Raw genomic sequence first — 20,661 nt, 5'->3', positions numbered from 1 at the left:
CTTTCACTTCTTTTACTTCTATTGAAGATTCATAAACTCTTTAAGAAATTACTGTGAATTATAAAGTCTATATTATTTACAATTCAATACAGAATACTCTCTTTTAATCATAATAAATAATTACTTCATTCTTCACATCTGATTTCAGGTCATGAAATTTATGAAAAACTCAACATAAACACTGAGATGAACTATGAAATAATTATCAATAGATTGTATTGTAGATTACTGAAGAGTTATCTCTCTGCTATAATTACTACAACTTCATTCAGAAACATTCATTATGAACTGATTATAACTCTAAAGAAATTTCCTGACATCTGAAGTCATCAGAATACAGATAATAAAAGAAAAATAATCAGAAAATTACTACTGAGCTGATAAGTTACTCTATCAGATAATAATTTTTAATAATACTAACTTTCTAATTTGAAGAAAATCATGTAAAAACAATTATATATCAGTACTCTGATTTTATAACTCTTATCTAATAACTTCTGTGAATAATTACTTCACATGTGTATATCTCTGATTCTTTCTCTTCAATTAATTAAAAACTCTGAATTTCAAACACTTCTTCAAATGCTTAATTCAAATCTTCATATTCTACATTAATTCTGTCTTCAGTTCAACCTTGAGATATACTACAAAGTCAATATACAACATCTAGAATCAGAGTTAAAGAATCATTGAAGAGTGTCTCTCACAGTGAATATATAAACTAGTACAAACAATCTTGCATTTATGAGAGTTATATGTTATTACATTGATGAGAACTGAACTTATCAAGAGACATTAATTGAATTTAAATCATTGATCAGTAGTTATACTGAGAATTATATAACAGAGATATTAATAACTGTGATTAAAAATAACTATTGAGATATTAGTCTCAGTCTTCTTACAATTACAACTGATAATACTGTGAATAACTACACTATAATGAAGAGCTTGAAGTAAAAATTGACTTTGCATTTCTGAAATGATAAATAAGGTCATATTCTCTGCATTGCTCATGTGATTTAATTTGTAATACAAACACTGATAAAGAATCTTAACATTGAGATAAAGAATAATGAGATGACTGATTCTTGAAATGAGAATGAGATGAAAGTGATTACTTAAATAACTTTTATATTCACTTTATAAAAGATAATGTTTTTTAACAACACTTTTTAATATTTCTTTTTAATAATGCTTTTTGATAACACTACTGTTAATTTTGAATAGATTGACTAATAATTTAAATATCACAGATTCAAAACATTGCTAATGTGATTTGTATCTTCTCTAGATAATTATAATAATTTCATGATATTCAATAAATAAACAAATCAGTCACATCACTGAATATGATACAGAATGTTAGAATATGATGAAGTTCAATATATAAAATAACTATTCAGACTCTTCAATTATGTCAGATAATTAATCATTGAGTACAACACTCTAATCAGAAAAAGATTCAGATATTGAAACTTTCTAATATAAAGTGAACTCAGTTGAAATATATGATTGATTTACTGTTTCAGTTTTATAAGATAATAAAGACAGTCTCAATCACTTGTACATCAATGCTGCAGTCAGTCTGGTGAGTGTATAACAGTTTATTTACTCATCTTAAGAAGCAGTTGAATCACTCAAAAAGAAATTCAGTCTGAGATAATGCTATAGTGCAGGCTATTATTACTGTAAGAAATAAACTAGTATATTATTACAGTAAAACTGAACAATCTTTTACAGAGTACTATGCTGTAGCAGCTCTACTAGATTTCTCTTATTAAGTTAATATCTACACTTCTCAAGATTGAACAGAGAAGAAATGAGACTTATATATTAAATTAGTCTGAGACTACTACAATGTCAACTATCAGAGATTTGAATAAGCAGATATTTGAGATATGAAGATAGTGAAATATAATTCTCTAGTAAGTAATAATCTTTGATAATGCTTTATATTACATAGAACTATAATACTAACTTTGAAACAGAACTTGTATACATTGATTGCAACTGAAAATCAGGCAAAACTACATACTTATAAAACTGAATTTAATTACTATCTTCAAGATGATCTGATGAATTTACACATCAAATCAATTCTAGAGTTATGAAAAATTATTGAGAGTATATATTCAACTGTTGCACTGATGATGTATGATATTCTGATAATTTTATTGACAGAGATGAGAATGAAGTGAAAGTTCAACTCAAGTTGAGATATTTATCACTATTATCAGAGACAATTACAAGGAGAAATAATCAAGAAACTCATGATTATAAAACATGAAATTATCAGACAGTTTAATACCTCTGATCACAGTATATCAGAGAAGTGTAGTTTTCATAAGAAAGTGAAGAATAAACTTGTACAAGAATGTATTTAGTTGTTTCATGAGTGTTATCAATAATCATTATCAAATTCTGATTATATAAGCAATCACTGAATGAACTGAATGAGACTGATTTTAATCTTCAGTTCTAGTCTTATTCTGATTTTGAAAGAATGATCATCTTTCACAGTTTATTCTGAGAAATTACTCTCATTTCACTGTTCTTGAATTAAATCTGGTCATTTTTCACATCATTTCTCTCAGAAATGGTTCATTTTCAGATTTTTTTAAGGCTTGATTCTGGTGAGACTCACGCCAAGAAATGTATAAGACCAGATCAAATGAAATCAAATGTGAAATTCATGGTCCCGCCGGCCAGTCTATGAATAGCTGATATCTTCATTCATTTATAAGCTATGATTATTATCTCAACTCAGGTGTCACTTCTTATTACTTGTTTTACTGTCAGAGACAGAGAGTATGATAATCATGAAATTTAATAATGCTTTTTTAATTGATTCTGTATCATCTGTGAATACTATACTTCTTCTCTCATTTAATACAGTTATACTTGAACTGCTTTCAGACTGCAGTCTTAAGTATGTAAACTGCTAAAGTAAGATACTATTTGAAGCTCATTAAGCTTAAAAGAAAATCTTTGATAGTTATTAAGTCAGTTATATAAGCTATATTTACTTTTTAGAGTGAAGTTTATATCTTTAAGATATCAAGATTCAAGTGAGAAAATAATCTCATCATTCTACAGTATCTGAGTTCACATGTTAATTATCTTTAAAAGATAGTTTCAGATTAGAAAGAAGCTGAGCTTTTATAATCATTATAGACTCAGAAATCTTTAAGTCATAGTTATTAAGAACTTTGTCAGTTGTGTAAGTAAGATTGAGTTTTAACTCTTCAACTGCTTTATAATGTTCAATCAGATATATAACAGCAAATTTAATCATTGATGTAGTTTACAGTTTATTAAGCTTAAAAGAAAATCTTTGATAATCATATAGCAGAATTGAAAGAATAGTATCTTATTAATCATTTAAAATGAAGAAAAAAAGAAAAAGAAAAAGAAAGAAGATATTAAGAGAAAAAAAAATAAAAATAAAAATAAAAATAAAAGTAAAAGTAAAAGTAAAAACAGTAATAGTAATAGAATACAAAGCTACTTCTTAATAATCTTCTTATCAATCTTATAGTTAACAGAATTCATCAGATATAAAGAAAAACTCATTGATAACTTCTCATTAAAAAAATAACTTGTATTATATAAGTTAATATTGTAATCTGTACTGATAATAATCTGAGAATCTTCTTCAATAAATGATTTCAGTGTATAATCATGATAGAATCTGATCAATCAGTTGTTTATTATCAGTATGCTTCACAACTTCTTCATAATATGATAATAATTATTATTATCTTCTTACTTATAACACATCATCTCTCATAATTTTCTAATATAATATTTCATAATAATATAAGACTCTCTGAGAATCTATAATAATATCTATTAATATCTAAGCTTTCTCTAGAAATATAGTGAACATACAGCATAGTATATTAAATCATAAAAATGATAATTATCACATGTCTTTCTAATACTAGAAATAATACATTTATGCTATGACTCAAATTCAGCTATATAAAGACAGTATATACAGATCTTCTCAGACTTTGTCATATAGTGAGTGTTATAATAAGCTTTGAGAATGATAAACTCAAGCTTATAAGTAGATATTGTTGTTTGACTAAACTGTTTAGTTAGAGATTGATTTATACATCATCTATGATTAAGATTTAACTTACTTTTATTGTATTGAAGAACAGACAGGTGAATGAAGTAGCAGAGATAGCAGCAGAGACAGTGACAGATAATATAACAGAGGAATTTTCACATTGATAAGTAGATTATTACTGATTGAAAGAAAGATGAAGAAAATGAAGTAAGAAACTTATATTTATACTTACAACATAAGTAAATAATATATGAGTAAGTTAATAATGTCTAGATTAGACTGACCGTGTGACCGTGTCTGAGACCAGAATCAGATTTTTTGATAGTCTCATTATCAATTCAACTGATCTCATTACACAGTTTTAACATTAGATAGTAGTCTCATACTGTTTCAGTGAGACTTACTGTCTACTCTTATCACATTTTCCAAATGAGACCATGATTTTCACTTCTCAATTTAAATTATTTTTATTGCTTTAAATGACTTTAAATCTCATTTGAGTGTTATCAAAAAGCATTACTTTTTAAAAAATTAAAAATAGTTTAAAAAAAACCTTAAAATGTCTAAAAATAGTAACTTTATGCCAAGAATGAGACTAAATGAGATTAAATAAGATCACTTTCTTATTTTTTTCAAGTCATGGTTTCATTTTGAGATTTGATATATAGTCACTTTGCATGTTTTTTTAATGACTAGTCCCAGCGGAATTCACATCAAGAAATGTATGAGATCAGATCAAATGAGATCAAACATGAAATTCATAGTTCTAGCAGTCAGTCTAGTCTAGATAAGTATATTTCTATTCACTTCTATAACTCTATAATTCATAATTGATTCAGAAGTTAGCAGAAGTTATTAGAAATTGCAAGAAGTTTATAGAAGATTTATTATAGAAGATATCTAACTACTTAATAGTGTTATTTTCTATAGAGAAGTTGTCTCTTTCTCTGTGAGAAGAAGTTTAAACACAGTTAAAATAAGATATCTTTGTAAATATAATATCTGTGTTTATATTTCATTCATTAAATAATGTTCATTTGCAGAGAATTTGAATATCAATACTATTATTATTACTTTGCTACTTGAATGAAGTGTGAACTTAAGCAGTTGTAGATATATAAACTTGTGAACTTAAAGAAGAATGAACTCAGAGACTTGAAGAAGAAGTGAACTATAAAGTAGTGAAAGCACTGATAATAGATATGACTAGAGTAGTGAAGACTTCAGTAGTAGTAATAACAGCTGAAAGAGCTGTAGAGATCTTAGTGAAGATTTTATTAAGTTACTATACTCTTTTTACTGCATATTAAGCAGTTATTCAGATCAGATTATTGTCTTTCATATATTATACAGCTATAAGCTGCTGAGCTGCTGTTATTTCACTGATTAAATCACTACTTGATATTTTAGTAGATACTGTAATCTCTACTATTCTCTCTCTGTTTCTGATTATCTGATATTGATGTCTTTCTATGAGAATAGCTTCATACACTTTATTTACAGCTGTAATTTAACTTAACAGAAAGCTGTGAAGCTGATCTTTAAATTCATCTTAATAGCTTTAAGTCTGAAGAAGATTAATAACATTATATAATTCATTTTAATTAAATTCAAAGATAGATATCTTCTAATGAAAAAGAGCAGCTATCTGTCACTAATATTAAGTAGATATAAATTGTGAAGCTAATACTGAAAAGTCTTAATCATAATAATACTGTTTCTCTGTATATTTAATACATCAGTTCTTAAGTTCTGACAGTAGAATGATATCATGACTATTATCTTAAGATGTCTTGATAATGTTTATAGTGAATAGCTATTTAAATATAGATATACAGCTTGAATTACATCTGCTGCAGCATTTCTCTACAGAAGTATTCATTCTATTTATATTAAATAGAAGTTAATTCTCTTCAAGATAGATTAGAAAAGCTTTTCAATGATATAAGTTATTAATAATTCTCTTTCAGTTAGTGAAGAGATTAACTTATCTTTATATTTTATTCTCTATTTATATCTTTACAGTGATTATTCTATATTGACTTTAACTCTGATTTATTATATTTAATGAAATACTTTCAGTATCAGATATATTCTTTAAGTTTATAAACTATAATAGCTGACTGATCTGATATTAAGTTCTTTACTAAGATCTTTATTTTACTGATAGTTGAGAAGATTGAACAGCTTTCTTTTCATAATCTTCAGAGTCAAATACTCAGTAGAGAAGAAGAATTAAGATATAGTTTTTTCAATCTGATTCACAATCTTCTTACTTATATTATTATTAAATATTCATAATATCATCTCTCTTAATAGGAAATTCTTATATAATAGTACACTTGATATCTGAAATATTTATACTTATACTCAGTGAGATTATTATTATTATAATTCATATTTTTAATATTAATTGCATGAACTTCTCAAAGCAAATATTCTGATTCACTTCAGATACTTAAGATATGAAATACTGAAAAATATTATTAATAAAAGAGATATTAATATTATTAATATTCTATCTATTATTCTGACAGATCTGAAGAAGTATTAATTAAAAATATTACACTACTTATTAAATCTTGATATAACTATTAATAAAGATAATAATTTTTAAAATATATTAAAATATAATCTTTTTATCTGTATTAATAATCTTATTCAATAAAAAATATAATATATTATAGAATATAAGTTTACTGTGTAGAATTAAATATATACTGATAAAAATATTAAAATAATTAATAAAAGTTTGAATAATCTGAGTCTGTTATAAGTTTATATCAATAGAATGAAATTCAGTCTCTTAAAGAATAATATTCTCAGCTTTACTACTAAGAGTTATAGAATAGTTAAATCAGATAATATTCTTATAAAGAAGTAATCTCAGATATCTCAGTTTGATAAACTGACTATAAAATTGACTTCACTGTATAATAAGATAATACTTATTAATAGCTATAAGCTTAATCTTTTCTTATAAAGTAGAGTCTTGAAGAATATACTGAAATTACTTATAAAGAGCTTACTCTGAACTAAGTAGTATATGTATATACTCACTCTGTTAAATATGTTTAAGTAAGTCTTTTTATCTCTGAAGATTATCAGTACTGATCAGATAAGAATTAACACTGAGAAACTGTACTATATCTCTTATTTACTGATTATCAAGCTTGTTTAGAGAAATCAGTTAAATGATTATCTTTTCTATCAGAATTATATAGAATTGAAGAATAAGACTCTTTTTATAACTAGTTCTGATAATAAATAAAGTATTACTATATTTATATATTATATACTGAAGTATATAAACTTATTCTATATATAACTAAAAAGTATACTTAGAATCTGAATATAGATCTTGAAATATTTATTAAAGATAATATTGAATAATATTTTATTATTTATTAATACTATCTAGTCTGATATAACTTATAATAAGTTATAATATATCTTTAATATTCATTGAAAGTATTTATTTTAATAATGACTTTTAAAGCTGCTATTATAGCTGATTTATATATTTTCTTTAATTCTTCTTAATTATATTTAATATAGTTAATGAGATATTGTTCAACTCAGCTATTAAAAAGAAGTATTATATAATTAATTCAGAAGTTATTAAAAGATTTCAGAAGTTATTAAAAGTTATTATAAGTTAATATACTATATAAGATTACTAAGAGTTTAAAAGTTATCAGAAGTTATTAAAAGTCACTGAAAAATATACTTAATACTTTAACTATAGTTTCTGATAACTGAATAGATATTTTAATAGCAAGATTAGAATATTGAATAACTAGATATAATTATAATTAAAAAATTAGTAAATTATTTCTATATTTAAAATCATAGTAGCAGTTTTTAATATAATATTTTATACTCAGAATATATATATTTTCAGATAAAAATTATATCAATTAATAGAAAATTAAAAAATTAATTCTTTAAGATAATAGAGAAATAATCTATAAATAATATTATATAGTAATTCTATCTTAAATATTATAATTAAAGTAAATTATTCTTATATTACTAATAAATAGAAACTATTTTTTCTCAGATACTCTGTGAAGAGTTTACTGAGAATGTCTCATTTAGGTTTAGTATAAGCCCTGTGAGGCTGTGACAGTTGATTGACTCAGATATTAGCAGGACTTGGCAGAAAGTAGCAGTAGTTCGGATTGAGTTAGCTTGGAGTGGAGTGGCTGAGTTTACTGAGATAATCCGGAGCGAAATGATTAGCTAAGAACTGACTCATTGTGTTCACGTGGCTGTTACCACGGCAACAGCGGTCGACAATCATTTGTTGACGAATCAACAACACCCAGCAAAAAAAAACGGTCGAGAAGATAGTTTTCGACATCCAACAGACAGCTCCTCGCCATTTGACCCCTCTAGTTCAACGAATGCCATACTAACGATCAGGTTCCTCACTTTCCTTGTATTCTTGACCTTGCATGACCGCCCAGTTGCTCCCATTACCGCCCCAAATCCACAATGGCGCCGGGGGATTTGATCGACTTCGACTTAATTGAGGCACAAAAGGAAAATGTTCAATCCCTCCCAGGTGGACGGTCAGCGAGGGCGCTTGCTGCAGTTCTTTCCGGCGGCCCTGGTGGCGGCGCTACGTCGTCACCGGGATTGAACGAGACGAGAACTTTCAACGACGCAATCCGGAGAGAATACGAACTCGAGCTTCAATCTATCGCAGAATCTGACGATCCGCTAGATATATATGACCGCTACGTCAAGTGGACTTTGGATGCATACCCATCAGCACAGGCTACGCCACAGTCTGGCCTTTTACCGCTACTAGAGCGGGCAACAAAGGCATTCTTGCCGTCCGCCCATTATAAGAATGACCCACGATATCTAAGGCTTTGGCTACATTATATTCGACTTTTCTCCGACGCACCACGCGAGACATTTGCATTTATGGCACGACACGGTATTGGAGAGGGACTTGCCTTATTTTACGAAGAGTTTGCTTCCTGGTTAGAAGGCGCTGGGAGGTTTACCCAGGCGAAGGAGGTTTATCAACTAGGGCTACAGCGAGAGGCGCGGCCTACTGAACGATTGCTACGAAAATTCAGTGAATTTCGAGCCCGTCTTGAACAGCAGCCAAGGGCCTCGGACGGACCATCTTCACCTGCCTTGCCCAAAGTGAGGCCAGCGTTGGCAGCGAAAATTGACCCCTTCTCTTCTGCTACGCCGTCTCCTGTTGATCCCCAAGCCCCAGCGCCAACAGTTGCCAGAGGGCCGACAGCAAAGAGATCGGGGAAGCCAAAGATGTCGATTTTCTCTGACGCTGACAGCGCGCAGGATGGTGGAAAACCGCTGGCCGGTAGTGAAACCAAAGGTTGGGAGAGTATCGGGTCACTTCAAGATCGCAGGAAGGAGAATACAGTGGAGGTGAAGCCTTGGGTAGGAGAAACTTTGAAAGCAGGAAAGCGGGTTGGAACAGGACCAAAGATGACGGTGTTTAAGGATAAGGTAAGTCACGTATTTTTTTTTTTTTGAATTCCCCATTACTCAAACGCATATCTGATGTCCCATATTTACGACCACAGGACTAATTTCTGACATGTAAACCTATGACGTTTTTCTTCGGTTTTTTCTGTGTATTTCAGATATTTACATCACCGTCCTTATCAGGACACCCACAAGCAATAATAGTAAACAATATACCGCTTCCTCGCAATGAGAAGGAATCAACCAATCCCAGAACTGGTAAAGTTGAACGAGTGTATGTCAACCTTGAAGCTATATACCCTGACCCCGAAAATCCGCTCGTTGAAATGAGTCTTGAAGAGCTACGAGCATTCAGCCGGGGATGGATGGACAAAGATTGGTCGAAGCAAGAAATAGAGCCGTTGAAGGAGATATCTACCAATGTCCCATACAGAGATCCGCCTACCTACGGGCATGGAGAAGATGGAATGGCTAAGAACATGTCAACACAATTGAAGGACAAGCTTGTAATACATGAACAGTCCCCGCAACCAGGGGACCCCCAAGGTGTGGAAGTTAACCGTGATGGGAAAGGATCGAAATCGAGACGTCTAAAAGTTCGCGAAATTAAAGGGGAGACGCAAACAGGTACGTTTTGTTGTGTTATTCCTTTCATAGTTTAAAATAGTTGTGTTTTCTTAACATATGCGGATGAACTGATCACAAAATACAGTCAAAACCAACCTGGAATCGCCGACTGGCCCCAAACTAAAACGCAGAAATGCGTCAGAACCCACCATGACGTTCCATACTCGAGCTGCCACAGATGAAATATACAGTATTTTCAACCAGCCGCTTAAATCAGAAAGGCAAAGGGATCTTGCAGAGAGCCTTTGTGGGAGCGACTATGAGGACGATGACTACACGAGTGCCGGGGAGAGCACATGTACAGGCAGGATATCCGGAACAACCAGCGAGTTTGGAGAGGACGAGACAACTGGCTTCCGAAAGACAAGACAGGACAGTCATTTCGAGCAGGATGAGACGCATGCTGAAAGTATTGGTGTAGGTGATTGGACAGAATTCACTGCCAGTCGACATGTCCCAAGTCTCTACCCTGAAGGAAGCAATGGACAAGGCCAAGATATAACACAACCACACACTCTAGATGTTGAATCCTTAACAGGCATAACTCATCATGATTCCTCTTTAACGAACCCTGCCATGAACGACATGTCCACTCCAGCAGCCGGAATGTCTCAAACCAAAAGTAGGTTTGTGCCTGTTCCTCCAGAAGATTACAATGCCCCTTTAGGCCCTTACCGCGACGCTACGATAGTGGCCCAGAACAGACTGCCATTTATGACCCCAATTGTGGAAATGACGGAGTCATCACTTGGATCGACAACATTCAAAGGCAAAATGTTTGCGAATACGAAGACTCCCTCGAGAAAAGCGGTGCCCTCAACCCCTATGATCCCAGAGATGGATGACCTGCTCTTGAGTAGCCCATTCCATGAGCTTACCCAGTCGAACGACACCGTCTTTTCGTCCTTGCCTGAGGAGAGTTCTCCGAGCCGCCTCGCGAAAAAGATGAAACGTTCACCAAAGAAGGCCAAGTACCCACACAAATCGCAGCTTATCATCGAAGAATCCCAATGCAATCCGATCGACCCGGAAATTAGAGAGAAGATCCTCAAGAATATCTACCCGTCTCTTCACACATATCCGGGTTACTATGATCATGGAAGCCAAAGAGCAGGCCGCGCTTCCGATATTCGCAAATACATCAAAAGTGTCTCGAAACAGCCTAAGGGTAGCGGAGCCGACCGCCCAGCTCTAACACCGCCGGTTCTCTGTTTTACAGGGGCAAACCGGAGCTACGCTATCAATCAGGAGCTAGGGGAAGGTGGCTTCGCTCCTGTATACCTGGTTGAAAGCGTTGATTCGCCAGACACTCTCACTTCGGATTCTGAGAAAGAAAATGGCACCATAACTGCGAATAATCATCGTCGAATTTCTGCGAGTGTGAGCCCCTTATTTAAGTCTCGACGGGATGCTGAACGACGAGGCTTGGAGGCAATCAAGGTGGAGTCGGAATCACCTTCTGCTTGGGAGTTTTATATGCTCCGAATCGTGCATGCACGCATCGGTTCATCTCCCACCTATAGCCGGGTTACGGACAGCATCATACAAGCACATGAGATGCATATCTTCAAAGACGAGGGGTTATCTTGTGGAAGATTACCAAACCAAGGGACGGGTGATTGACCTTATTAACGCTGTCAAACAATAACTCCCCTGTGCCAACGGAACAAGGGCTCGATGAGATTGTTGTTATGTTTTTCGCTGTGGAATTATTCCGTACCATAGAAGCCCTACATGCCTGCGGTATTCTCCACGGCGATCTGAAAGCGGACAACTGCCTTATCAGATTAGACGAACGTTTCAATTCCCCTGTGTCCCGCCTAACTGACGAGTCCGATTTGGACGCCCAGGCGGGCTATTCCCCGACAGGCGCAGGTGGCTGGAGAAATAAGGGGCTAACCTTGATTGACTTTGGCCGTGGCGTTGACATGCAGGTCTTCCCGAAAAACGTGCAGTTTATTGCTGATTGGAAAATCGGTGCACACGAGTGTTCCGAGATGCGGGAATGCCGGCCCTGGACGTACCAGGTCGATATGTACGGGCTCGCAGGTGTCATTCATATTCTATTGTTCGGCAAGTACATGGAGGTTGCACCTGCTACTTCTAGTCGAGCCTCGGGTGGAGAGAATGGAAGTACTGGCAGCCGCAGGTCAGGAGATGGTGACTTTGGACTAGGCATGTCCGACGCCGGGAGAACGGGTCTCGGAGCCAAAAAGGCATATCGAATCAAGGAGTCTCTGAAGCGATACTGGGAGCGGGAGATCTGGGCTGAGACCTTTGATTTATGTCTAAATCCCCAAGGCGATAAGTGGGTGCAGATGGAGAAAGGGATTCCCTCGCCGCCAAGCTCGGATATCGATGCGGAGGATGGTGGTGGTGGTCACACTGGCCCTACGCTGCCGGTTCTTAATTCGATGAGGTATATTCGGGAGAAGATGGAGGGTTGGCTTGTGGCTAATGCGGAGAGGAAGGGGTTACAGGCCCAGTTAGCGAAGCTGGAGAGGATGATTGCCAAGTAAATGGAGGTCGAAGGTTTCCATGCTTCCAAGGATCTGTCTGGGAGTAAGCTTCTGTACCTGGCTGGCCTAGACGATCTACCGTGCGTGGAACCTTGGAGCCGTCTTTTTTTTAGTTTGGTTTTTTTTTTTTTTTTGGGTCAAACTCCCAGCAACGATGACAGAAGAGCAGCTCGTGGCCGTGCTGTGCTTTGTTTCCTTTGTTCACCAGCCAGCCTGTGATCTGTCTGATCTCGATCCTGTCGTCTCCTCCGGGTTATCGTTTCTCGTGTCCGGACTCGGGCTCCTCCCTCCCGCTTCCTTCAAATCTATAACTCAACCGAAACTCTTATTTGCTTATTTTTACACTCCTACAACCACCCCCAACAACAACAAACAACCACTTCCCCGGGGGTTTTCCCCATCTTCTGTGTGCTACTTGACCACCCTGTGTATGTGCTCTACATGTACACATTGTATAGTACATACTACAAAACTGCTCCCGCGAGAATGAGTTGAGAGGGGGTGGTGGTGGGTAGTGAGTGGCACACGCTGGCATTCCTAGAATACCACACCCCCCCTTTCCTTTTTTTTTTTGGGACAAGAGAGGGAGAGTTTTTTGGGGAAGGACAAAAAAAGAACCCCCCCCCCCCCCCCCCCCCCCTTCTTCTTCATTTTCCTGTCTTCTATTTCCTGTAAATAAATAAATAAATAAATAATAATGAGCATTCCTACATGCAAAAATTTCCAGTTAAATCTGACTGTGTTATTATTCACTATGTTTCTACAGGATCTTATGCCTTCTGTTATTCAGGTACAGTATACATCAATTATGTGAGAAGGGGAAAAATAGGTCTCAAAGCAAAACCAAACACAGCGGAGCACGCATGGTTTACATACAGCATATGTAAGTACATGTACATACATATGTAGAAGCAGGAACAAGATCGAAGACAGAAAGAACGAAGAACAAGAGAAGGAAAAAAAAAAAAAAAAAAAAAAAAAATGGTGAATAGAATAGATAGCTAGCAGCAAGTAAGAGCTCTCAAAAATAGATCAGTTAGTTAGTCAGTCATTTGTTATATAAAAAGTAATAGTTAACTATGTATGTTAAAAAAAATAAAAAAATGAAATGAAATGAAAATTGAAAATTGAAATGAAGATGAAGATGAAACAAAAATATCAAAATAAAAAGAAAAAAGACCTTTATTTCAGAACATCAACAGTGTTTATTTCCTCTCTTGTTTTATTCATCATTCTATTTCTTTCTTTCTTTGTTTTTTTGGCTTTTTTCTTTTTCTTTTTTTTTCTTTTTTTTTTTTTTTCATATTGTTGTTCATATCATTTATGTTGCAGTTGTTCATTCATTCATTCATTTGTTTCATTGGCTTTGTTGCATGAGCCCATTTGGTACATAAATAGTCAAAATAGAAAGTATAAAAAGGAGAAAAGAAAAAAAGAGTGAGAGTCTTGTTGAAGATTGGAGACTTGAAATGTCCCGGATAACCCCCACAAGATAGCCCCAAACGCATCCCATCTCATCCATCCCATCTCATCCATCCCATGATCTTCGTTCTGCCTAAGATGGAGTCGACGTTTTGTTGTGTTTGCTCAGCGCGATATTTATATTTAATTTTCTTTCTTTTTTTTTTTTTCCGTCGACTCCATCCGTCATGTACATCGATCGATCGTCCATGGTTGGGAAAGGTGGCAAGTAGTAGGGCTAAGTCTTGATTTGGGTAGCGGAGGATATAAATCCAAACAGAAGGCAGTTAAGGAAATAAAGTGAAAAGCGTGAAGATAGTGAGTGAGGTGAGGAAGGACAATTACAACGTATTGTTGCTTTGCTGTTCGCGGTGTAGGTTTTGTGTTTCTGTCGGAGGTGGAATTGTTTTCGAATTCAAGCTGTTTCGTCCGTATCTCCCCTTGTGTCCCCTCTTAGTCTTAGGCAAGGTTGTATAAAGAGGTGAGTAATGGGAATCAAGCTTCGCAAATTGTTCGGTACGGTATCGAAGTCGCGTTTCCAGTCGTCCTAGGATCAAATCCTCCTCATATCCGCCCGGAGCAAAAGCGTTGTTCCTACGAGCATCATTGCAGGCGCAGGAATGCAGTCGGGATCTGGTAAGTAGATAGATACGTAGGCAGGCAGACATATTCCAACCGCGAAACATACTAGAAAAAAACCAATTTAAGTCCCCAGATATATCCCAATATGGGCAAAATAGATATATTCAGAACAAATAGAGGCAAAGAGAAAAAAGGAAATAATGTAAAGAAGGTAATGTTAAAGTTTGAAAAGAAAGGAGAAAAGATAGAGAACAAAGATAAGGAAATGTGCATTCACATGATTTTTTTCACAAGTCGTCGCCGGTCATGAAAAAAAATTCATAAAAAGAGATTTATGTCTTTATGTATAGACTCCTTTGTTTTCGTTTTCGTTGTCATTGTCGTTTTCATAGTCGTTGTCGTATTGTCGTCATCGTTTTCGTACAGAAGAGCAGTAAAAAAAAGCATCTTTTTTTTTTTCATAAAACAAAATGTCCACTGAATCGAAGATGAATTTTTCTAGCGCGCATGGGGAGATTCGGAAAAGGAATGGAAAAGGAGGCGCTATGAGAACGGCGTGTTAGGCGTATCAAGTTTCACTACCTCGCCATCCGCTACACCAGCACCCACGCCTTCCTTCCCTTCCTTGTCTGTGTCGTAGTACGCGCGGGGAGTGGTCATAGTGCTCTCACTGGGCGGTTCCTGATAATTCGACATCGACATGGGATGGTAACGTTCTCGTTCCCTGGCGGTAGCAGAGAGCATGTTGGCGAAGGAAGTTGAGATAAATGGATCGGAGAGCGAGGGTGCATGACGGGGGGAGTGGGATGGCATATGACGTCTTTTGTTAAAGTACTTGGTGAAAGGGTCAGAGTGGAACGGGGAGCCGAGACGCTTAATATCATCGCCCAGTCGCAAATGGTGGTCAATAGTACTAATATTATGATTAATATTATTATCCTGTTTCTGTGCTTCTTGTCTGTCACTGGCGCCTTCTCTAGCACCAGTCGTAACCGTTGTCGCCGCAGCCGTATCCGTAGCAGTATAAATCGAAGTAGAAGAAGTCCCAGAAAACGCCGAAAATGGAGCTGGAGGGTTGAAAAGCTGATCCAATCGTCCTCTTGAACCACCAATTGCGCCCGTCGTGACACCTCTGTTCCGCACGCGAATGCGCCTCTGGCCAATAATATCATTGTATCTAGGTTGCCGGATGAGATCTGGGAAGGGACGTTGGAGACTGCCACCGCTCGAGTCCAACTCGTCTTCCAACTGGTGCAGGGCTCGCCGCTTGTGAGCGTTCCCGAGCGGGTCAATGCGGGCGCCCGGCGATCGGGTTTTTAAGCTGGCTGTGTGGATTGTCTCGCACTGGCTGGCTGGTGTGACGGAACGGAGACGGCGACGGGAGCTGCCAGGACCCCAGGTATGGTACATAAATGGAGATCCGAGGCGAGGGATTGGGTTGGAAAGGGCGCGGGTTGTTTTGCTGTGGTAGTAGTGGTCGAGCGATGATGATGGGTCACTGTGGCGATTTTGAGAGCTCAGGGGTGGTAGTTCGTGTTCACCTGAAATGTTATTAAACCAATCATTTTCTGAGCTGTTACCGACCAGATCGTTCACTGGAGGTCCCAATTCCGCGACCTGAGTTGGCAGAGAGCTGGACACCAACGATACTCCAAGATCTCGAGTCGCGAAAGAGGCAGCTCTTCTATGAGATACCCCTATGTAAGGAGTCCTAGCAGTCGATCTGGAACGTTTCCATGAAAGGAGACGGACTACGAGATTGAAGCAGTCGTTGATAATGGGGCGCGATTGAAAATTTCCGTTTGCAGAGCTCCTTTAAGCGTCTTCTAGTAGAGGAGTCCGACCTAGGCCAGGTTGGCTTGGGAGCTGCGGTACTGGCAGTTGGCGTCGTACTTCCACTTCGTATCGCAGAATCGTCGGTTGCTCGTTGTTTATTTCCATCCCCACAAACGTCTTCCGCATGTATAACAGGAACAGAGGCTGAGGTTACGGTTGAAGGGCCACCATTCTTCTGTCTATTTTTTGACCTGAACCAAGCTTTCCTGGCTTCACGAGCAACACGATGGGAGACTCCCAAAGGCGGCACGCTCCCCGGAACCATTTTGAACGGGGTGATTCTGGGGTCTTGCAGATATATCTGATACGAATTCCACAGATGGTTGTCCATCTCAGCAGTCCATTTCGGTCCAGTTGTTGCTATTCTGCCAGGTTTCTCCTGCACATTACTTGGCTTGGAAGGAGTCTCTGGTTCTTGTTTGGCGTCACTAGTGATGGGATACGAGAGGAAAGGGTCCTGGATTTCGCTTTCAGGGCTCGTACAGCTTTCCCCCATAGACGGGTGCGAGATATAGGATGTCGACGACGCAGCAGAAGAATCCGAGAAATTGGAACAAGCAGATGATGGTCGTTGTATGGGATCAGCATCGCCATAAGTCCAGCAAGGCCTTTCGTCAACGGGGGTACCCCTGATTTGAGCTGGAGGCGTTCTGGGATCGACCCTACCTCTAGGGGGGACTTGTAGCGCATTATCAGTTATAAGTTGAGGGGCAGCCATGTCGAAAATGTCCGCTACAGAGGCCGAAGCATCGTGAGATAGCTCGATTGACGGCAACGGAATATCTGGTGAGCAGAAAAGTTCGCGCTGGTTTTCCATGGTGAGTCGAGGTCTGCGGAAACGGCAGGAAGAATGGTGAGAAGGTGGCGGCGGCATGGTCAGCTCCTTGGTATGTTGCTCTGGAGTCCTTGGTCGTGCTTGCTCATTGCCAGTGTAAAACGTGAAGTCCTTAGGTAGGGTTCGGGACAACCCTGGCTGTCTGTAGGGCATGGTTTGTAGCTTTTTTGAATTTTTTTTTTAAAATCTTGTTTATCTATTTAGGTTTTTTTCCCCCAGGACGATGGACGTCTAAACAAACCGTGAATGTATCGGTAATCGATTGCTGAATGGATAGACAGAATAAAAAAGATTCTTATTCAACGAAAGTAGTAGTGAATATGGTCGCCCAAAAGTTCAAATCGTAGTCGCGTTATTTCGTGGTTCTCGTTTTTTCAATCCATGCACATCTCAAAATAGCAAAAGATACGATTAATATAAAGATGCTGAAGTGCGGTCGTCGATAAAGGTGTGGGGGTCGAGAAGTCGCAAGGCTTCAATTCAATTGTACATGTACATTGCTCAGCACAAGTTAAAAAAAAGGGGAAGAAAAATATCCAGGTGGGCTTCCCGGGTTCGAAATACGGCCAAAGACGGAACGGTAATGGCAATGGCAATGGCAATGGATTATGGTTGAACAAAAGAAAAAGAAACGTCTGGTCGTGTTAATTAATAAGAAATATCGATTCTGCAGTGTCGCCAATCTGGGGAGTCGTGGATATCGTAATAATAAGGGGCCCCTCAAGCTGGGAGATAAGGATCAAGACAGGGTTTTATTCCAGAGGGCTGACTGGTTCAGGTCATTCGAAACGGGGACTTTGTGTGTGTTATTACGGGACGAAAAGGCGGCCAGGTCGGGACCCGGATGTGTTGTGTTGATTAGGAGTAGTAGTAGTTGGAGAGCATCGTGGATGGCGGCGACAAAGCGAGAAAACCCCAAAAAGGTTCGTTAGGACGAAAAGAAGAGTATCGCGAAGAGTGTTCCTGATATATGGGAAGCGCTGGAGGTTTATTGACAGTTCCAAAAAGGAGCGCTTGATTTTCTTTTCTTCTTTTTTTTCCAAAGCGAATCGGTGGCTCCAATATCGCAGCGCTTGGACCTAACCACCACCAGCAGCAGCAGCAGCAGCGGGCCTGTTTAAGTCAGGCCGGGTCAATTGGCAAAGTGACGGCCAAAAATTAGATTGTCCAGGCCGCAAGGGAATAGTAATGAGTAGAAGCCAACCTTGCGCAAGATGGCGATATGCGATCAAGAGGGAGGAGAAGAGAGGAGTCGAGCAATGGCGGGTAAAAGAGCCGGGGGGGGGGGGGGGTGGGGTGGAACCGGTTAAAAGAATGGAAGAAGAAAAGATCCTTTTTTCACGGCCTGGCCGGGCGAGTCCCCCTTGGGATGGGGAGGGGGCTCCGGGATTCCGCGGGAGAAAAAAAAAAAAAGGGAGGGAGGGAAAAAAAAAGGGAGGGAGGGAGAAAAAGGAGAGGGTAGTATAAAGGTGTATATCCAACAACTTTTTCATTGAGGAAAAAGGCCGGGGGGACTCCAGAAGTTTCAACTTTGATTTTTTTTACTCCATGATCAATTTATGTGACATGATTTCTCGATTAGGCCTTTGCGCGGGAAAGGGCCGAAAGAAGGTTTTTAGAGGCCCCTTTTTTGGAGGGCCCCTAATCTGCCCCAAGGGTAGGAAAGAAAGCGTAGTTGGTATTGTATGCCCAATGTGAATAGTATTAGAATGTGGCTAGGGGGGGGGGGGGGGTCACTTTGCGATAGACAGCGCGAGGGGGAAACCAAAAACGGAGCCAAAACAGGATCTTTGAGGTGTGAAGGAAGAAAAAGAAGAAGGAGAAGAAGGAGAAGAAGAAAGCTCAGGGAGAAGAAAAAGGGGGCGTTGTTGCAGCAGTTGGCAGCTTGGGATGGGATGGGATGGGATGGGAATAGCAGAACAGAACATGTGATGGGATGGGTGATGGTGGTGACAAGCAATGGGGAGGTTAATGGGAGAGGTAAATGGGAGGTATTGGAAGTAATATGGAGGTAATTGGAGGTAATTGGAGGTAATGGAGGTAATGGGAGGTAATTGGGGGTATTCGGGGGGTAATGAGGGTATTGAAGTGAGGAATCAATCTCAGCGACTGGGCCGGGGACTGTGTGGGATTTTGCCCGCCTCGTCCCCTGGGAGCGAGTTCTTGGGCTCTCCTGGGCTCTCCTGGGCTCTCTTGGATTTGGATGCGATGCGGATGATGCGCAAGACCCGAGACTCGGGAACAGGTAAAGTAACCTAGTTATATACACTCTACGGAGTAACACACGTCTGCCATGCATACGGCGAACTCTGTATTATTGAATATCTGGGAATTGGGTTTACAAAAGTGTCTATTATTATTATTATTATTATTATTATTATTATTATTATTATTATTATTATTATTATTATTATTATTATTATTATTATTATTATTATTATTATTATTATTATTATTGAATTGAGCAGGTATTCTTTATGCCCAACAAATGTCGAGCTCATCATTCTCTTCCCCCGCTAACTACCCAAACTCTCCTCCTTCATTCCCTGCATCCCCATATCAAGCAAGTCATTTGACTCCTTCTAGACCTAGGCCTTCCTACTCGCAACAACAACAACAGGTAATATGGAAGCTAGCTCGGCATGCTTTGATTGATTACGGAGTACGGGAGTACTTTGTCTGTGAACTACCTCCAGTCTCTCTATGTTCCGCGTTCCTTACCATATATGTTATACCGTAGATGCAAGCCGCATCGCTAAACTCCTCAAGCCCCATAACGAAGTGCATACATACTATACATACACACATACATACATACATACATACATACATACATACCAGCCAACAAACGGTGCGAAAGCTTAACGGAGTACTGTACTCTGCTTAGACACAATTGCTGCAGGTGCCGAAAGCCCCATTATTCCCATTGTGCTGAACCAACCAAGAAGCCGAAGCCCGGGGGGGAGCAACCAACACAAATCCATCACCACGGGTGAGAGTAGAAATATCAAAAATAAAATACATCATTTAATTAACTACCCCATCATCATAACCCGTGAAATAGCCATCGGAGACCTAAATATAGGCCAGATGTCCTCTCTCCTCTCCTCCCTCCTTCCTCCTTCCATCAACCCCGTAGGTCGGGCTTTAGTTTGCAGCCGTAGTTCGCAGGGCGCTAAAATCGGGGCTGGATGGGATCCACTCTCGCCCGCCCTTGCTTGCGAACGCGAAAAACGACGCGGCCA

At 38.0% G+C, this 20,661-nt stretch overlaps 4 protein-coding genes across 4 annotated transcripts; 2 read left to right on the top strand and 2 right to left on the bottom strand.

Annotated features, from left to right (window-relative positions):
* Positions 1 to 8,581: 8,581 nt before the first annotated feature.
* BDBG_16803 (checkpoint serine/threonine-protein kinase) lies at positions 8,582 to 11,806 on the top strand (the record flags this gene model as incomplete). The annotated part of the gene is made up of 3 exons (XM_031724683.1): positions 8,582 to 9,577; positions 9,715 to 10,183; positions 10,269 to 11,806. The coding sequence occupies 3 exons, from the start codon at positions 8,582 to 8,584 to the stop codon at positions 11,804 to 11,806; spliced, it is 3,003 nt and encodes a 1,000-aa protein (XP_031577699.1).
* A 68-nt stretch (positions 11,807 to 11,874) lies between these two features.
* On the top strand, positions 11,875 to 12,702 carry BDBG_16802 (checkpoint serine/threonine-protein kinase; the record flags this gene model as incomplete). The annotated part of the gene is made up of 1 exon (XM_031724682.1): positions 11,875 to 12,702. The coding sequence occupies one exon, from the start codon at positions 11,875 to 11,877 to the stop codon at positions 12,700 to 12,702; it is 828 nt and encodes a 275-aa protein (XP_031577698.1).
* A 1,760-nt stretch (positions 12,703 to 14,462) lies between these two features.
* BDBG_03373 (uncharacterized protein) lies at positions 14,463 to 14,948 on the bottom strand. The gene has a single exon (XM_031721224.1). The coding sequence runs from the start codon at positions 14,847 to 14,849 to the stop codon at positions 14,505 to 14,507; it is 345 nt and encodes a 114-aa protein (XP_031577697.1). The 5' UTR covers positions 14,850 to 14,948; the 3' UTR covers positions 14,463 to 14,504.
* Positions 14,949 to 15,234: 286 nt separating this feature from the next.
* On the bottom strand, positions 15,235 to 17,602 carry BDBG_03372 (uncharacterized protein). The gene is made up of 2 exons (XM_031721223.1): positions 16,498 to 17,602; positions 15,235 to 16,442 (listed from the first exon to the last, which is right to left on the bottom strand). The coding sequence occupies exons 1-2, from the start codon at positions 17,567 to 17,569 to the stop codon at positions 15,289 to 15,291; spliced, it is 2,226 nt and encodes a 741-aa protein (XP_031577696.1). The 5' UTR covers positions 17,570 to 17,602; the 3' UTR covers positions 15,235 to 15,288.
* Between the last annotated feature and the right edge of the window lie 3,059 nt (positions 17,603 to 20,661).

The sequence above is a fragment of the Blastomyces gilchristii genome, assembly GCF_000003855.2.
Source record: "Blastomyces gilchristii SLH14081 genomic scaffold supercont1.5, whole genome shotgun sequence".
Classification (NCBI taxonomy): Eukaryota; Fungi; Ascomycota; class Eurotiomycetes; order Onygenales; family Ajellomycetaceae; genus Blastomyces; species Blastomyces gilchristii.
The sequence above is the reverse complement of the archived record's forward strand: the minus strand, read 5'-3'. Positions and strand labels throughout refer to the sequence as shown.